At 39.8% G+C, this 18793-nt stretch overlaps 2 protein-coding genes across 7 annotated transcripts in view; both read right to left on the reverse strand.

Moving 5' to 3' along the window:
• Positions 1-377: 377 nt before the first annotated feature.
• Positions 378-12286, reverse strand: senp2 (SUMO specific peptidase 2). Of its 3 annotated transcripts, none has more exons than XR_003669517.1 (18): positions 11753-12286; positions 8443-8504; positions 8242-8354; positions 8020-8086; positions 7843-7924; positions 7563-7725; positions 7302-7405; positions 7113-7198; positions 6913-6961; positions 6763-6832; positions 6509-6652; positions 6294-6425; positions 5602-5826; positions 5419-5498; positions 5253-5337; positions 5073-5168; positions 4305-4994; positions 378-389 (listed from the first exon to the last, which is right to left on the reverse strand). XR_003669517.1 is itself a non-coding variant. In XM_028396416.1 (17 exons), exons 1-17 carry the CDS (start codon positions 11935-11937, stop codon positions 4932-4934), a joined length of 1809 nt encoding a protein of 602 aa, XP_028252217.1. In that variant the 5' UTR covers positions 11938-12286; the 3' UTR covers positions 4162-4931. The 3 variants fall into 3 exon arrangements, 1 of the variants encoding a protein (XP_028252217.1); XR_003669516.1 differs by having other exon boundaries at positions 8020-8089; XM_028396416.1 differs by lacking the exon at positions 378-389 and having other exon boundaries at positions 4162-4994; positions 8020-8089.
• Positions 12287-12626: 340 nt separating this feature from the next.
• Positions 12627-18793, reverse strand: part of pcnt (pericentrin) — a 28388-nt gene continuing 22221 nt past the window's right edge. For 3 of the 4 annotated variants that reach the window (XM_028396282.1, XM_028396281.1, XM_028396280.1), the window contains 15 exons: positions 18588-18777; positions 18122-18450; positions 17898-18000; positions 17632-17804; positions 17275-17550; positions 17013-17170; positions 16746-16875; positions 15832-16623; positions 15501-15716; positions 15167-15382; positions 14792-15018; positions 14612-14691; positions 14392-14530; positions 14170-14297; positions 12627-13090 (listed from right to left, as the gene is read on the reverse strand). In XM_028396282.1, the coding sequence (XP_028252083.1) occupies positions 13059-13090; positions 14170-14297; positions 14392-14530; positions 14612-14691; positions 14792-15018; positions 15167-15382; positions 15501-15716; positions 15832-16623; positions 16746-16875; positions 17013-17170; positions 17275-17550; positions 17632-17804; positions 17898-18000; positions 18122-18450; positions 18588-18777 (3189 nt within the window). In that variant the 3' untranslated portion in view covers positions 12627-13058. The remainder of the gene's footprint in view (positions 13091-14169; positions 14298-14391; positions 14531-14611; positions 14692-14791; positions 15019-15166; positions 15383-15500; positions 15717-15831; positions 16624-16745; positions 16876-17012; positions 17171-17274; positions 17551-17631; positions 17805-17897; positions 18001-18121; positions 18451-18587; positions 18778-18793) is intronic. The other variant, XM_028396283.1, reaches the window with a different exon arrangement.

Raw genomic sequence — 18793 nt, forward strand, 5'->3', positions numbered from 1 at the left:
GAAGGAATGCCAAGAGCCTCTTACCTTATTTCGACACTAGATGGCCCCAAATATCTCTGCTCTGATCTAGATAGAATTCTATTTGATTTCATATGGAAAAACAAATCTCATAAAATAAAGAAAACAATTCTTTCGAATCCATTAGCTGAAGGAGGTTTAGATGTCTTGACCTTTACCACATTTAATCAAGTATTAAAAATAAATTGGATGAAAAGATTTAACAAAAACCCATATAGTTTATGGAATATCTTCCCAAATTACGTTTTCAATAAGATGGGAGGTCTAAATTTCCTTCTACGATGTCCCTTTAAGATTGGAAAACTTCCAGTGAAACTAGCCAATTTCCATCAGCAGGTTTTACAGTGTATTATATAAACACAATTATTCACCTCACAACTGTATTCTATGGAATAACACTTACATTTTATATAAGAGCAAGTCTTTATATTTACAGAATTGGTATAATGAAAATATAAATACTGTGAACCAATTATTAGACGACAGTGGCAAGCTATGTGATTACAAGAGTTTCTGTCAGGGATTGTGAGATGGCGGACACAAATGCAGACTTAGCCAGAGGTGAAAACAAACTCAGTTCCTTTAATACTAGCCAGGGTTCGGTACACGGGTGATCAGTCAGCGTGGCAAAGGTACAAACAACAAAAGGCAAAACCGTAGTCAAGAATCCAAGCAGGGTCAAAACACTAGAGGATCCAAACACAGGGCTGAACACGTAAACACCACAAAAACTCACGAAAACCAACAGGCTGTAGAAAGGCTGGAACACTTGGATTACTCACAAGATGAACTTGCAACAAGGGGAAGGAAACACACAGGCTTTATACACAGGAGGACGGGAAGACAATTGGACACAGGTGAAGCACATTAGAGCGGAGCAGGTAATCACAGGAGGGGGAAGGGAGCACACATGAGGAAGGGGAAGTAAATAGAACTGAAACACAAGGGGAAGATCAAGTTTCAAAATAAAACAGGAAGTGACTAGTAAAACTAAAACTAATGCAAACAGAAAATGAACTACAAAATAAAAGACCTGGCTGAAACCATGACAGTTTCTGTAACAAGTATAATTGGCAAGCACCTCAAAAAGAGTTTGAAATGGTTAAGAAGTCAATCCCTCATAGTATCATAGCTTTAGCCCAAAATGTACAAATTGAAAATGTTAATTTCAGGGAATATCCCATTACCATTGAAGGAATAAATCTAGTCGATAAGAAATGCACAAACAAATATATTAGAAATAATTTTGTCCAAATCTCAAACCCTATATGCAAGAACAGGTGGCCATCTTTCAGTAAAAAACAGTGGAACTCAATCTTCTTACTACCTTATAAATACATAATTACAAATAAAGTTAAAGAATGTCTATTTAAAAATAAAACTAATATTGGGTAAAGATGTTGAACTTACAAAACTGCAAATCTTGCTCATATTTAATAACCGTACATTTACTAAAGATGAAGTTTATATTGTAAACCTAATTATAATCCTTGCAAAATATTATATATACAAAATGAAATGGAATAACAACGTGCCCTCTTGGCATAATTTTAAAGTAACAGATTTGAAAATATATTTGGCTTCCATCAATATACTTAAACTAACTCATAAGAAATTATTCAAAACGATTGCACTTATTGAAAAATGTAATATTGCTGTAACTTAGCAGACTCTTTGCTTTGCTTTATGTGTTGTTGTTGTTGTTTATTTGTTGTTCATATGTATAAATTGTAAGTGACATTGTTATAAATAAAGATTCATAAAAAAACTAGGAGAAGACGAGGACTGTATTCAATAGTAACCAATTCAATGCCCGTTGTTGAACCAGCAGCTAAGTGTGTGGAAAAAAAGCAAAATATCTGACAGAATTACACATAAAGCCGTGTTTTTAGTGGCTGCAGTTGCAAGGACGATACACTGGGTGGCGGTATTGCAACCAGAAAACTGGAGGTAACTTGTGGCATTCCTACTCTCATAAATTTGATAATAAATGACATGTATGATAGGCAGAGGTGGGAGTAAGTCACTCATGTGCAAGTCTCAAGTCATAACCTTCAAGTCTCAAGCAACTCCCAAGTCAAGTCATACAAAAATCTAATGGTCTTCAAATGAAAATGCATGTTTCAAAGAAAAAAATATACTGCGCATTAAGTGTCCCTAAAAATATTGACTTTAGGATACATTTCTAATCAATATTCTTCACTGACTCACGTAATAATGCATATATTAGCATATAATAGCTTGATATGTTCATATTACATATTCAAATTTAACATTTACAAAGCTGATTATTATGCATGTGATTAAAATGTATCTCCTCCTACAAATTTCAAGCTACAGACTCCATTTTAGACTTAAAACGCTCATTAGATGCTGCTCTATCAAACTTGTATTCACAATTTTTTTATTCTGAAATTCGTTTCCGCGCGCCAGGCTCTCAAAGTTGGAGTGGTTTTTGAGGTCTCCTCTGCTGTTACCATGGTGACAGGCTGACACACAGAGGCATACAAAGCTCTGAATTGCTCTGATTCAACTGCAGCAATCAAACTAGAAAAGGGCCTTTTCCTTTTCTAGTTCCAGCCTAACCCTTCTCCTCATGTCCAAGATATGGCAAACAGATCGTCAGTCAAATAATACCATCTACTGTAACTTTACGTAGACAAGCTTCCTCCCAGCGTTTTCTTTAAATTGAGCCTAACATCAATCTAACGTCACCAAGAGCTCTACATTTCTACAGTCTGTGGGTTTACACTTCTCCGGTCTGATAAAGTTGCAGTTATCACTGGTACTCACCACGAATGTATGAAGCATAGGTGTAGCCATTATATCAGCGTGGGGCGATTGGAAAAGTCCGTTCCACTTGGGTCATAAGAGAGCAAACTCACCGCTAAAATTCCAGCGTTGCAATACCGTTACTATAGTAACGGACCTAACAAAATGTCAAGCAAGCGTAAAACACCGCCAGCGAGAGAGAACCGTCAGCGCAGGTCGTAGCTGGAGGAGGTGACGTCAGTCTCATCCCACAAAGTCCAGCTCACGCTAAAGCCTTATACTGTTTTGTCACATGGCCCCAGGTGACGTTAGGTTGATGTTAAATCAACTTAGGAAAGTTGGGTGGATGCTACTGTGTACTTTCAGTTACAGTAGACGGTATTATAGTTGTAGTTGAATGGTGGTGGGGCTGACTGACCGTAAAAATTCAGATCTTTATACTAAAAAAATGCAAGTCCTTTCAATGCACATGATACACTGAGGGAAGGGAGAGACAATGAGGCACAGGTGAGACACATTAAGGAGGAGCAGGTAATCACCAGGAGGAGGAGGACGTGTGCTCCTGAGGTCAGCTCTGTCTTCAAATGACTTCATTCTTAGTTATCACATATTAAAAAAATATAATTCAACCAACCCCTTTATAGCCATGAAGACCGCTTTAAAAAATAAAGCTCAAATATTGGTGTTTTTCATCTGCCAAAAAGTGTTTTTTTTGGCCCCCACAGTGAGCCCAGGGGATTATTTCTGCCTCAAAAGGACTTGGTTTCATTCTTGTCTGTGATATTGTATTGATTGTATTGTATTGATTATTGATAACAGATCATCATCCAACCAGCCTATCTGTACCTGTTAACACACCTTTAAAGGGTCTATGCACCTCAGAAACTACATTTTCCACCTGCCAAAAAGTGATCAGGGCCTCAATAGAGTGCCCGAGTTTCTGCCTCAAAATTACTTGGTCATTCTTGTCTACGTTGTCACGTTGAATTCATTCACATTATGTTGCAGACCTTTGTAAAACAGTCAAACGTCTGTGAGGACAGTGTCATTGACATTCTATAGAATATAATAGAATATACTTCATTAATCCCTTTGGGAAGGTCCCTCTGGGAAATTTGGGATGGCACAAGCTACAATCTGTGTTTTTTTATTACTTGTTTTTATCCATTACTGAAAATAGTAAAATGACCAGAGCTTATGTAATCACATGATTGCATAAACTGTATGGAGAAACAAAACAGCACAGGACAGACTCTTGTTGATAATGCTTCAATTAAAAATATGTGTACTAACTACAATTTAATTTGCATATAGAATAAGAACATGTCTGTGTGGTCCTCCCTAGAAGCAAATAATTCATTTTGTTAACACTCATTGTAAAAATGTATTTATTACAGGAGAAAACATGTTTAAAGAAATACAGTAGTTATGTTGTGTATACTATGTTTGCAATAGCCCTAAACAGCCTCTTGGAGTATGCTTACTGAAGATTCACAGCACTTTAATGCAACAACACTCCACTCAGAAAGGAAACACTCTGCACAAACATCCAAAATCCTTTCTCATCCAGACACATCATAAACAACAGCAAAACAACCATTACAACAAGCATTCAATCATGCACTTCTGAAGTCTGACCTGGAGAGGAGGTATTTTAATTCACATTGTCTTTATTTCACAAAGAGATTTAATTTTGTAGCTAAATTATTGTAATTAATTGCCATCCACTCTGTTGATACAATAGTATGAAAAAGCCAAATTATCCAAAATATCACTGACCTGCAATGAACTCATTACATGAATTCAACCTCCTCTTAACTTATACTGATTTTTAAATAACCAAAAGACAACAGCACGCTCCAAGCTAAATGCTAGAGGTGGTTGAAGGCACTTCAGGCAGTACTGCAAACAAAAAACATCAACAAAAAAAGCCATCCGTCAGTAGTGCCAATAACATCTCTAATTACAACTCAGAGATTAAAAAGCGTCAATATGTCCCTGACAGGGACAGAGATAAAGTAATCCTTAAGACTGTTGTTTGACCCCTTCAGATTAGGAGTGTGATGCTGGGTTACATTTCAGTCCGTAAAAGTTCACTTCTTTGGCCCATTTATTCCTCAACATGCTGCCACTGCATTCCTCTATAGCAGCTTCCGATTGAGGATTTCCCATATCATTAACTTCCTGAAGAGAGGCATGTGGCACTGTAGAATGAGAGGCAGGTGTTATTTTCCTTTTACGCACAACAATGGGAAAAACTGTACAAGCCAACATTTACTAACCTGTTTAAAGGAGAGAGGCTTTCCTCTTACAATATAGTCAGCATATTTACAGGCAAACACACCACAGTCTGTCCCATTTTCCTGCTGGGGAATTTCCTATATGCAAAACATACAGTTGTTAATTTCGTATAGAAGCATTAAACATTTAAAAATGTTTTGTTATTTGTTAGTCTTACTTACGCTTGCCCTTAAGCTTCCAATAACCCATTTGGCACTGTCAAGCTCCCTGTCTTTTTTTGCTCTGTGTTCCTCTTTCAGGTAGAGTCTGGGAAATGAACACAGAAGTCATTATGTAATAGAACAATGAAGTGTATGGGAGGATAGCAGGAGTGTGAGAGAAACTCACAGTAAAAGTCTGCAGATGTCATCATGTCCATGACCCAAAGAGTCATATGACTTCACTGCCTTTGACTTTAAATCTATCACCTGGAAAGAAAGTGGAAATAGTTACTAAAATATGCAGTGCTGTGTATACAGTCCTATCAAGGATAACCATTAATACATTTCTTGTCATCTTAGTCTGACTCACAGCCATTGCCCAGTGGGCTCCCAGATGCAGAGGGACCAGGATGAGGTCAAAAAGAAAGAGGTCAACAGCCTTGGTCCAACGCCTGACGGCAGCATGTCCACTAGTCTGATTGCCTCCTCCGCCCCGTAGCTTTGGAAAAAAGAAGGTGCTGAAGGAATAGACTTTCAACCGCCCTGCTTCACTGGACCCCCTCTCCATTAGGAGGGAAAGGTAGAAGTTAATTACCTGGGGGGAAAAAAACACAATACATCACACACAATACTAAAAAAACACACATTAAATAGTTCGAGTGACCAAAACTTGCACTGACTTTATGTACAACTATGCTTGATCACTTGCTGTATAGATGCCCAAAACAAATTAGCATATAAACAGACAGTAGAAGGAGTGCTCACACTGTCCCTCTCTGTATTTATCACATTTGCAATGTTAATCTACAAAAGCAGGTTATGCAAAAAAGTCAGATTACGTAGTGATAGTTTTACAGATAGTCTTATCTCCAGTCTTTCAAACACTGATGCAACAAATAAGAGAATGGGCTGGCAGCTAACTTGTAACCTGTATAGTAACAGTGTTGTGCAAATTTCCTTCCTATATAAAGCTGTCTACGTTATTAAGGATGCACAGATTCAAGCACATAAGTGAGTTGATGGTAGAAGTGACATTAAACATATTAGATACATAAATCCTACCTCATCATTGAGGCAACAACCCTCCTCCAGTGTAGCAAGGTCTCTCTGTGTGATATATAGTTTGAAACCTGCACTTAGAACAAGGTTAGGATCTCTCTGTGACAGAGCTCCACTCACTTCTGCTGCCATCTCCTGCACACAAATACAAAAAATGCATTACGGAAAGGTATTTAACACAAAAAGACAAAATCACACTTTTGGACATTCAGTCTCACCCTTGTAAGCCTAGGTATCTCCTCGTCACTATGCCTTTTATGTGCAGACTGTGTGTTATACAGACTAATGGCATGAGTGTCTCGGTCCACTAGACTGAGGCGAGTAGCCACTTCTGTAGAAAGGTCCAACTCTGCTGCTGGATTCTGCCACAACAGAAGTTGACAAACAGATGAGACACATCAGCTTTTCCAAACAACATTATAACCTTAATGAATGTTCTGACATGTTGGAACAGAAAAAGAAAAATGCCAACCTTTGCACATCTTACAGGCTGTGTGTCCTCGAAGGATCCAGTGACTGACTTACTATATATACCACCCCACCTAACGATGAAACATGTTGACGTTAGCACAAGATTCATCTGTACACAGTGCACGTTTTAAATTAGTGGTACAAAACCTACCTGTCCTTAGTTGCAGAAGTATTTCTCCATGTATACACACTTGGCACAGCTGTAAAGTAGATAAGTGTCAATCAAACACAGTAGCTCTACACTAGTCCAGTGACTATGATGTTAAAAAGGCTTTCAGTTCTACTAAATAATGACAACACCAATCAATAATAAACTCAGTAATATTTATATAGTAATATGATGTGTCCTACCTGTGCATTTTATTTTCCTGGACACTGATGATTCAAAGGTTTTTCCTGAAGCAGTGATTTTGTGATCAACTTGAGACACTGACTCACTGGAAGCAAAATAAGAAAGAACCCAAGACCTATCAGCTCATGTCCTGCTGTACATTGTACTGTTGAGGGATGATGAAGACATTTTGATTGAGTTATACTCACTCTTGCTTTGCTTGGTTGAAAGGTAGTGGTTGGGTTTTGCTGTATTTCTCTGTCACCATCTCCAGCAACCGTCTGTAGTGTTCCTTATCATTCTGCTTTAAGGCCTAGGGGCAGAAGCCAAACCCATGACAACTTAGACAGGCTGTTAAAGCCTGATGAATACAACTCAGAACTCACATGTAAATGCTGAAAGCATATGGTTAGCTGTATTTAAGCCTGGTGTGGAAAGATGGAGCATCAAAGGTCGATTGCCTAATTTACCTGCTCAACAGTTAAACTGGGCTTGTAGCACCGGTTCTGCCTAAAGCCATTGCAAGTTGGGTCAGAATTAGCAGTTCCCACTCTGACACCGGGCCTTATGGGCAGCAGCTGGAGGGAGCCTCTCCTCTCCCTGTCCGGCACCCCAATAGAGAGGGCTGAACCACTGAATTAAAAAAAAGACATTACACATAAGTGCATTAGCAAAGGAGCTAATTGCTAACATCAAATAGGTCAAACTGAAAACTGCATGCATTCAGATAGTGATCAGTCAAACACCAACCTGTATTGTCTCATTAAAGGAGCTGAGGAGCTTTGAAAGGGATACTTCCCACCCCTTTCATCTGCCCCCCCTCCTGCTTTATCTACAAAAAAAACAACAATTAATAAAAAAATAAGGATGGAATGATGCCACATTAATCAGTGCAAATAAGAAGTATTTTTATCCATCCTTACTTACCCATTCTCCACTCAGTATTGTTCAGCCATGAGGTCTGGAGCTCATCTATGCCCATTACAGTGACAGACTGCTTTAACAGAGAAAATGAAATTTTAACTTTGCACTTGTGGCCAGATCAGAATAATGTAAACATGGCAAACTGCATGTTGCATATAATAATAATATAATATTTTTTTTTTTACATTTCCCCATAAGTTTGTATGAAGTAGACAGGGTGCACACCTGTGTGTCTTCACAGTGCCTCGGCTCCTCATATCTGGTTGTCAGAGGATTCCGCAGCCTGAGTAGACCTGCTACTCCAGCCACAGTCTTCTTCACAAAGCTTATTACTATATCTATAAGACACAATGGGAACAATAATCAACATAAACCTCAAGGATTCTAATATATGACAATGGTATTTTTATTTTAGTCTATACAAACCTAGTTTGCGTCTTTTCACCTCTACTGGGTCACTCTGACAAACACTGTCTGCAACATACACACTGTAAGAGGAGAAAACAGTCTGAGATGAGACAAAATACTCGGGTTGGAATTTGTCAATGTCAACATCACTTATCTAGTAAATAATTTAGTAATAGTGGCATATGGTTTATGAGTTAAATACTGGCACTACTAATTATCTGTATGTTTTTACAACATCCGCTTTGTGTCTATAGATTTCAACTGTTTCAACTAAAAAGTTTAACCCTCATGCATTGTTCGCAAACACTACCCTAATGTGTTGTTCGGGGACAAAAACGTCCCCCAACTTTAACGGTTTTAAAAATATATTAGATAAATATTTTTTGGAATTTTTTTTTGCATAGACCTTTTAATTAACTTCAGTTCTAATCAACAGTAGTGAAAAAATCATTTTCCCCCAAGATTTTAACCCTTTAATCACCAATTTTATAAGGGGTGGTGCTGAAAATTGAAAAAAAACCCACACAAAATGGCTCATTTTTAATAGAAAAGGTGAATGTGGACTGGATTCTTTTTAACCTTTATTACAGTCTTGGTCATGTCAAACATCAGTAAAAAAATTGACTTTATTGCATTATTAGTTTTTGCACAGCACTGGATTTTCTTTTTTTCTTCCTAATGTGTTGTTCGGGGACAAAAACGTCCTCTAACTTTAACGGTTTTAAAAATATATTAGATAAATATTTTTTGAAATTTTCTTGCATAGACCTTTTAATTAACTTCAGTTCTAATCAACAGTAGTGAAAAAATCATTTTCCCCCAGGATTTTAACCCTTTAATCACCAATTTTATAAGGGGTGGTGCTGAAAATTGAAAAAAAAAAAAAAACACACAATATGGCTCATTTTTAATAGAAAAGGTGAATGTGGACTGGATTCTTTTGAACCTTTATTACAGTCTTGGTCATGTCAAACATCAGTAAAAAAATTGACTTTATTGCATTATTAGTTTTTGCACAGCACTGGATTTTCTTTTTTTCTCCCATTTTGTCCCATAGACTTACATTATAACCACACTTTTTTTGACTGCACAGCCATGGCACTAAATAATCATGCATTCTTGATTGTTGGTGGTTTACCCTGTTGGTAGGAGGTAACATTTGTGATTTTTACAGTTAACAACTTAATTACCATATTAACCCTTTACCTGCAGGCCTGTGCTCATGTACTGTAGTTTCTGGCTTGTATATGGAGTTATAGGGAGTATTTTAGCACATAATTGTGTGTCTACACACTGTGTGTGTGTATGTTAGAGAGGAAGAGAGCCATTTGCACACTGATCTTGTTGTCTGTGAGTACACACAACCACAGAGTCTTCATAGTAAACAAAAACAAAGAAAGTGTTGCTATGCATGTGTGGCCCTTTGATGTCTACAAGTGCAGACTAAACAAAAAAAAAGGCAAGTGGTCTTACATGTGACCTTGTGGTCATTTGATGGTGAGAAGAGCAGAAAGCAACATGAAGAGAGGATTCACTTGTGCACAATCTCTGGAAATGATTGTGCAGCCTGGCTCTATGAAGGGCCAGGCTGTGAAGCTGTGAAGGCTGCACAAGTAGATCTGTCACTTGTTCACAAGCGAATCCTTCATTCGTTCACAAGTGAATCCTTCACTCATGCACAGGTGAATCCTCTCTTCATGCTGCTTGCTGCTCTTGTCACCATTAAATGACCAGGAGGATGCATGCAAGTCCACTAGTGTTTTTGTTTTGTTTAGTCTGAACCTCTCAGCATCAAAGGGCCCGGCACTTACTTTTAGGGCTGCAACAAATTTACTTACAAATTTAGTAGGGGACTAAACTGTAGATTAGATTTGGTTAGTCAATGATTATTTATTATGTTATCAAGTTATCTATCTATGGTGTCTATTTAGTAACATGCACATGTATGTATGGTCGTGTGGAGCGCAACACACCATGGAAAAGGGGCACTTAGACTTCACTTAGACTAATTCAGTGATCTCAACTGAGACACTAACCTAAAAGTAAAGTCACTCTACTGGAGGATGTGTTTTCCGAAAGCTAAAAAAAAACAAAAAACAGCTATTTTACCCATCCACAACTTCAGACGCCAGAACTCCTGGATGTTTTAATTTTACATGCTTATGCATCGCCGTTGTACGTCTGAATTAGGTACACTTCACTTACTTAGTAACTTTATTTTCCTGACTTTCCTTCCCTGACAGTGTGCAAATGGCTCTCTTCCTCTCTAACATACACACACAGTGTGTAGACACACAATTATGTGCTACAATACTCCCTATAACTCCATATACAAGCCAGAAACTACAGTACATGAGCACAGGCCTGCAGGTAAAGGGTTAATATGGTAATTAAGTTGTTAACTGTAAAAATCACAAATGTTACCTCCTACCAACAGGGTAAACCACCAACAATCAAGAATGCATGATTATTTAGTGCCATGGCTGTGCAGTCAAAAAAAGTGTGGTTATAATGTAAGTCTATGGGACAAAATGGGAGAAAAAAAGAAAATCCAGTGCTGTGCAAAAACTAATAATGCAATAAAGTCAATTTTTTTACTGATGTTCGACATGACCAAGACTGTAATAAAGGTTCAAAAGAATCCAGTCCACATTCACCTTTTCTATTAAAAATGAGCCATTTTGTGTTTTTTTTTTTCAATTTTCAGCACCACCCCTTATAAAATTGGTGATTAAAGGGTTAAAATCTTGGGGGAAAATGATTTTTTCACTACTGTTGATTAGAACTGAAGTTAATTAAAAGGTCTATGCAAAACAATTTCAAAAAAATATTTATCTAATATATTTTTAAAACCGTTAAAGTTAGGGGACGTTTTTGTCCCCGAACAACACAATAGGGGGTAAAATTTGCCCACAGTGTACCGTTGACCTATGAAAAATTTTAAAATCATATTAACAAAATTTATGTAAAATTAAGCTTATTGAGGAAAAATGATTCAATTTGTCCACATATTGACAAAGTTATGGCCAAAATAAACAGAAAAAATTCTCTCAGAGGACAAAAATGTCCCGAACAACACATGAGGGTTAAAGTAAAAGTAAGTAAAGTACATGATAATGTTGAACTAGATACGCATCTTTGTTGTCAGTTGCTGTTTGTTTATACAGGCCAGCTAATGTTTGCTAGCTAATTTAGTAAACTTTAGCCAATGTGTGTTATGTTACCTCGTATACAACTGACAAATCAATAAAAACCAATGAGGTATGATACTGTTACAATAATTCAACAATTCATAAATTAAATAAGTGAATATAATATAACAACCGACCTCTGGTAGTTCCGTTTAGCCGGTCTGCCGTTGCTCTCCAGCCGCCGTGCTGCTGCTGCTGCTTTCACGCCAGGTCGCGTGGGTCCCTCCGCGCTAACGTTACCTTTCCCGGGCAACCCGTTTGGATTCTGCCCCGTAACGGGCTCAAACAGCGACGAGATTCCGTCAAATATCCATCCATACATCCCAGACAAATACGAGAAAAATGTAACGAGGTCTTCTGCGTGGGCCAGGACTATTTCTCCCCAAGCAAGATGTCAAACAACGATCTACGACACTCCGCACGGATACCTTAGCTTAGCACGCAGAGCTGAAAAGGATGTGCGTCACAACATAATATTGACGAAGTGCGCATCTTTTTAACACCACGAGAGGGGCGGAGAGGGCGGAGAACACGGCGGATCCAGGTTATGGGAGCCGCTGAGGTCCGAGGGCAAGCAGGTTTGTCCGGAGTTATTAATCGAACGAATCTTTGACCAAGGAGGTAAAGAGTGTCGGCCTGGGATCAGACCCTCATTGGCTGCCGCTGCGCTTCTTAGATCAGGTGTTACGTAATACAGCTACTGCGTCTCAAAACAAATACACGTTTGGACTATGTCGATTTTAGCAATATAGATATAAATCTGAGTAACAAACTTTATTTTAGTTTCTCATAATTAGGATTTAACATTGTATATTACTGCTCTTACCTTTAATGTCAAAGATGACTTTATATAGTAAAGTAGTATAGTAAAAACTATTATATAATCATTTTTTTCTATGAGCGTACATCTTTGTCATCTTTTCTAGTTTACCCTCTTCCCGTTTTCATACTTTGTGTTTCTTATTAAACACGACAATCATTGCACATAAATTAAGAAAGAAAGTCGTAAAGGTTTGTAATCACAAATTTAAAATTTTATTAACTTTATGGTAGAAACACATATACAAAAAGGCATACTTGTTCACAGGTATAGCAGTCACTAGTTACGCCGACATTAGATCTCCAGTATAAAAACCAGTGCATATGGGACACATGTACACATAACATCAAGCTAATTTACACAGCAAAAAAAAGATATAAAATATTAGTAGAAAACTGTACTATTTAAAATAATGAAAAAACATTTGTTCTTACAGCATGTCAAGTTCAACCTTTAAAATACTGGAGATACAGAAAATATAAAAACAACATTAGAAAATATTTAAAAAATAATTTATATCCTTATAAAAATCACAAGTAATCAAAACGTTTCTACAGATTTCTATACAGGGTAAGGCATGGACGGTTGTGTAGCAATGTGCAGACGGTCCTCTAGTGGTTGGACTACTTTGGATCAGGTGGGAGAGAAGATGAACCTGTGACGCACACACAGAAAAAAAAAAAACAAGATTAGAAAAGAAAACGATCTGGAAGTTTAAGCATCACATATACATTAAACAGCATCATGGCTACAAGTTAAAATAAAAGCACAGTTCTCTGAATAACCAGTTAGCCAAGTAGCACCTATGGGTTGTAACCCAGAGTAATCCAACACTTCAAGAATGCGTAAGCAGATCCTCTGGCAACAACACAAATATTCAGTTCTATAAAACATGTCATTAAAAGAATGCAGTTGTGATGGAAAACTAGATACATGAAGAGTCGGTTATCAGCAAGGTTGTCATACTCTGGTCTTGGGGAGTAAAGGTTCTGCAGGGTTTTGTTTCTATGCACCGCTGTAATATTATTTACTATGGCTTCAAAATATCAGCGAACATGTCATGTCAACTAAAAACAGAACTTAGATGTTGTGTTTATAATGCATGTCTTACGCCTGCAGGGCATGTACACTCCAAGCCAGAGGATCATCACATCTTATGTGCTGCACTCAGTGACTGCTTGTAAGTTAGTCAACGAGTCACTGGTGGAGTGAGTTTTCTACACTCACACTCACCTGAACCATACAGGTAAAGGGGCGACAAGCAGCTCAGGTACAGCCACGTCCTGTTCTCCTGCAGCCAGCGCTGCCGATAACCAATCATACCAGGGGAACAGGCTGACTGTATCCTCCTTTCCGCTTTAGTGGGTTGGGCTAAGTGAGACTCGCTTACTAGGTTGGAAGATGATAGAGCACAAGTTTTGGGCTACCATTGTGCAGATTGATGTCTGTAAACGAGCTTTAAAACACAAACCCTGTGGCCTATAACATCCCCAAGAGTGAACTCAGTATGTTGTGCATGTTAATAGTGAAAAGGTGCCGTCCCTTTAAAAATGTATGAAAATGACCACCATAGTAATTTCATGAGTCTGTGCACTGGCACAGAGAAGAGTGAAATGTATGAAAAATACACCAAGTAACAGTATGTCTACACCTCAGCCAGCACTATCCAGACACCACAAATATACCATAGCTTTAAAAGGGGTGTCTTCCATACTCCTGTGTAATACTGCTCACCTTGCCTGGCTCCCACCAACCGCTGCTGGACTTTCTCTAGATGATGGATGTATTCTGTGAGGGAACGCTCTGGATCCTGAGACATTCCACCCGAGTGCCCCGAGGCCAGAGTGTTACTGGAGTAGGACCTGGAGAGGATACATTAAAATAAAAGGCTTTAGTTATATTAAAATATGTCTTTATGAATCATGTTGTAAAATACAGTTGAAAGGGAACCCAAACCTGCTGTGCAACCTGAAGGGTGATTTGCTGGGCGGAATGAGAGCTGACACCGTGTCTCTGTGGACCATGCTGTCTCTGTTCTGCATGGAGTCAGAATTCGATCTTGGCTGCTGCTGCCTTAAAACCTCAGCTTTAGGCCCTGTGAAAGACATTACATATTAAAAACCCACCCACTCATATAGTCACAAAAATCATTATATTACAAACAGTGTACACAGACCTGGGGCATGCCCATTCACAGTCCCAGAAAACGATAATCTTTTAATGGCCCTCTGCCATTTCCTGGTCAGGAACTTCATCCTGAAAAAAGTGTGAAGTGTGTTTAGTTGTACAAAAGCTGGACATACTGTTAAATCTTGATTTTATGGTATATATATATATATATATATATTTTATCTACCTTGAGACTGCAATGACGACTCGTACTGCAGCTCTAAATCGCCCGAGAGGTCTGCGCTGGGAGGAAAGTGAGGGCGAGGGTCGTGCTCCCATATGAGCGATGAGGCACAGTGTGGCCTGCTCACACTCCTGGAATCCTCCTAGCAAGAGCAGCAGGTAACGCTTTTGGTACACCAGAGCTTTCCTAAAGCTCTCAGCACGCAGGTAACGCTCATACAAACGCTGCAGCTGCAAACCAATGAAACAGAAGTTGTTAGTATTTAATCAAAGGCACTAGAAAGCTTGTTTAGGGTGACAGTGACTTTTAATATAATTTATACAGCTAAACCAGTGTAGTCCTTATATCATATATCGTGGGCACGCGTTTCTTACTAACCTTGCTGCTGCTTGCCCCATCATTGATGGGTCTGTTTTCTGTTTCTGCAGTGACCTTGGAAAGCTCATTCTCTGTGCGGCGCAGCTCTCGCTCCAGGCAGGTGAGTTTGTGTTTGAGGGTGGCTCTCTCCTGACTCAGTGATGTCACACGCTCTGTCAACTCGGAGTTCTCCTTCAGTAACTTCTCCAACAAGTTAGTTGAAGACACAGATGACATCTATGGCATGAAAATGTTTTATTTATTTTTCTTTTTCAACCGTTACATCCAGCAAACTAAAGTTCTCAAACTCAAGTTTTGCCACAAGCATCAACCACAAACAGAAGCACTTGAGTACCTGCTGGGGGTGTTGTGAGATGGATGGCTGAGCATTATCAGTTTGGAAGTCACCGTGGAGATGCTCTGGAGCTGAGGATTTGAATTGTGACCCTGTTTTCCTTCCAGATAGCCTCTGAGCAGCCATCTGTCTCTCGTCTCTTTCCAACTCTGCCAGAGTATGCTGCAGATCCTGCAACCGCTGCTGGTCCTGCTGCCTCAATAACTCCAACTCACTCTAAAGTCGGAAATATTTATAATGACTTTCACTTGTGTGCCACCAAAGTGGTCTCTTAAAAATATTTTGCAAAAGTAGTGAGTACACCAAAAAAGATCAAGGTTAATGATCTTACCAGTTTATTATTGGTCCTCTCTTGTCGCCTGTCTCTTTCCATCTGCTGTTGCCTCTCCTTCCTCCTCTCTCTTTCCCACTGCTCCTCTCTCTCCCTCTCTTTGTCCTTCAGCAGCCGGAGTCTCTCCTTCAGCTCTGCGAGTTCCACTCCTTGTTGCCTGGACCGCTCTCGCTCAATCTCTAAAGACCGGCTAGCTTCCTCTTTCTGCTCCTTCAAAGTCTCCATAGCAACACGATGTCGGGTGGCGGCCTCCTGTTCTCTATGTAGCTCCTCCCTCCTTGTTCTGTCCTCCTCTTCCCACTTTCTTCTGCTTTGCAGTAGCTCTGCCCTCAGTTTGTCCGTCACAGCAGCCAGCTCCTCCCCCTGCCTTCGTTCATGCTCTAGCTGGGAGCGCAAGTCCACGATAAACTTTCTGTCTCTGGCTGCATCAGCTTCCTGTTGGTGGCTAAGCTCATCCAATCGCTTGGTGCAACGGTCTCTCTCTTCATCAAGTTTCCGGTGAGAATCTGCAAGCTTTGAGTGAATCTCAGCCAAGCGAGATTCTGCTTCAGTCAGAAGGCGCTCAAGCCGACTCTTTTCTTGCAAGCTGAGCTCTTGTTGGTGAGCAGAACATTGGTGTTCATTTTCCAGCTCCTTCTGGGTATCTTCTAAGCGTTTCTCCAGCAGGAGACTGCGAGATTGTTCAATCTGAAGCTCTCGTCTGAGGTTGCTGCAGGCCACCCTCTCCTGCTCCACTTGACCCTTTAGAAACATGACCTCTGACCTGTGTTGCTCAGCGGATACTTGTACAGCCTGGAAGGGAAAGTAAAGATCATCTTACTGGTTTTAAAAGTAAAGCTCAGGTAAGCTCTGGGTACATACGAGTTTTTCCTCAGAGTTTTAGCTATAACATGAAATCACTTATGTCATCTTACCTCTTGTTTTTCCACCTCCTCTTTGTTTTTACGGAGGCTCAGGGCTCTTTCTTGCTCCAGTTGTTGTTGAAGCTCATGGACTCTGATTTGTTCCCTTCTCAAAGCATCTTCGCCATCTTCTACAATCATCCTGAAGATAAGCACAATCAGAACTATTAATTTTGCCAATCATTTATTTCAGATATATGGAATTAAAATTGTTTGTAATTTCAAACTGCTGATTTGATTTTCGTTCACAACCAAGGTGTGCTTGAGAGCATAATGTACCTGAGTGACAGTATTTTATTCTTTTGCTCTTGCTGAGTATTGTGGGCACATTTTAGTTGTTCCTGGCTCTCCTCCAGCTCTGCCCTCAGTTGGGATTCAGCTCCTCTGTCACTCAGTAGCTGATCCCTGGGCCAGTTATCACTACTTCTGTAATCAGTCTAAAAGAAAAAAAACACAGGACACACGGGTGTTCAGTGAATCTAAAAGCTAGTTCATTGTATTGTAATGAGACAATTTTATATGCAGCTTTATAAACACTTACCTCTGTGTGTCTCTGTGCCATTCGACAGAGCAGCTCTCTGAGAGCAATCACAGTCTCCTGCAGTGCTCTTTTCTCTTGCTGCCAGCTCATGGGGGGATTAGATAATGATTTATCCTGGTGGTCCAGTGGAGCGGAGCTGTCTTCAGGATGACGCTGTATCTGACTCATTGAAGGGCTTTTAAAGTCTGAGACATGCGGTTGTGTTGAAGGAGCCGCACGACGCTGAGACAGAGTGAGAATTCTGCAGCTTTCTTGATACACTTTCTTCAATAGACCCTGCAAAGAATACAGAGGGATTAAGTAAAAGTCAGGCTTACTGGAATTTTAATACCGCCGTCAATTGTGTGTGAAGCTTACCTGAAGCTCAGGGGACAATAGGTCATCACTGTAGCTCATACTCCCCGCAGCACTGTCAGTGTTAACTGTGGGGTTCATTCCTCTGCAGCGGAGATATTCAACAAACTGTGCATCCAACCTTTCAGTCTGTTCAAGCTCCACTCGCAGCTTCGCACCCAGTTCTGAGCTCACATCTGAATCACAAGTGGAGAGCAGAGAGTTAAGTTTGGTGATTTTTCTGCATAGTAGTAGTAGTAGTCCAGCTATCAGACTGTACCAATACTTACTGCTGCCATATCCATCGCTGGCCCATTCTGGTGCTGACAAAGAAGAGGTGGAGCGAAATGGAGATGGAGGTGTTGTTAAGTCAAGTTCATCCAGTTCACGTACCTAAAAAGAATTATATTAATTTAACAACTGACTCCTGACATGAACAGCTGAATGTATAAGAAGAAGAACAACATTTAATGTACACAAAGACATGGGCGATTCATAAAAATGTTAAACATACTTTGTCAGCATCCAGTGAATCCAGCATTGAGAAATTGTCAGACACCGACACAGATCTTGGAGAGTGGGTACTCTGTGTGGCTGGATCTGGGGTGAGGGTTCTAGAGTGTGGAGGCTCCATTACAACCCTAGGAGAGTTTCTGACCTGCAGGACGCCCAGACCTGTGCTGTTCATAGCACTGAGCTCAGACAGACGAGAATCGAGTACAGAGGTGTGGAGGCGCTCTGGGAGTCTGTCCTCGGAGCATTCCAGTCTCCTTAACACCTCTGGAGAGCTCAGAGAGGCTTCATCACGAGAGACGGTGTCCTCAAACGCTCTCTGAGAAATATCTGCAGAAAATAAAAATGACCAATTTTGAGCACATTTACATTTCTTCTGTGTCTTGATGCGTATAATGCAATAGGACTGTACACACTGTTAAAACGGTGCATAACCTCAGAGAAAAATTGACTCTTTTAGCACTCACCCTTCTGTGGGTATTCCTGGAGGTGGGGAAGTGTGTTCTGTTGATAACACTGTTGTTGGAGTTGTTGTAGTTCTCTTTGCTGGTAGGCTAGTTCCTCTTCCTGTACAGCCAGGTTCTCCTGAAGATCTTGAAGTTCCGCCTTCAGTCGCTGGTTGTCAGTCTCTAGGTCGACAAGGGCACGGTCTTTGGTCTGGTGGGCAGAAATA

Source organism: Parambassis ranga, chromosome 22, assembly GCF_900634625.1.
Source record: "Parambassis ranga chromosome 22, fParRan2.1, whole genome shotgun sequence".
NCBI lineage: Eukaryota > Metazoa > Chordata > Actinopteri > Ambassidae > Parambassis > Parambassis ranga.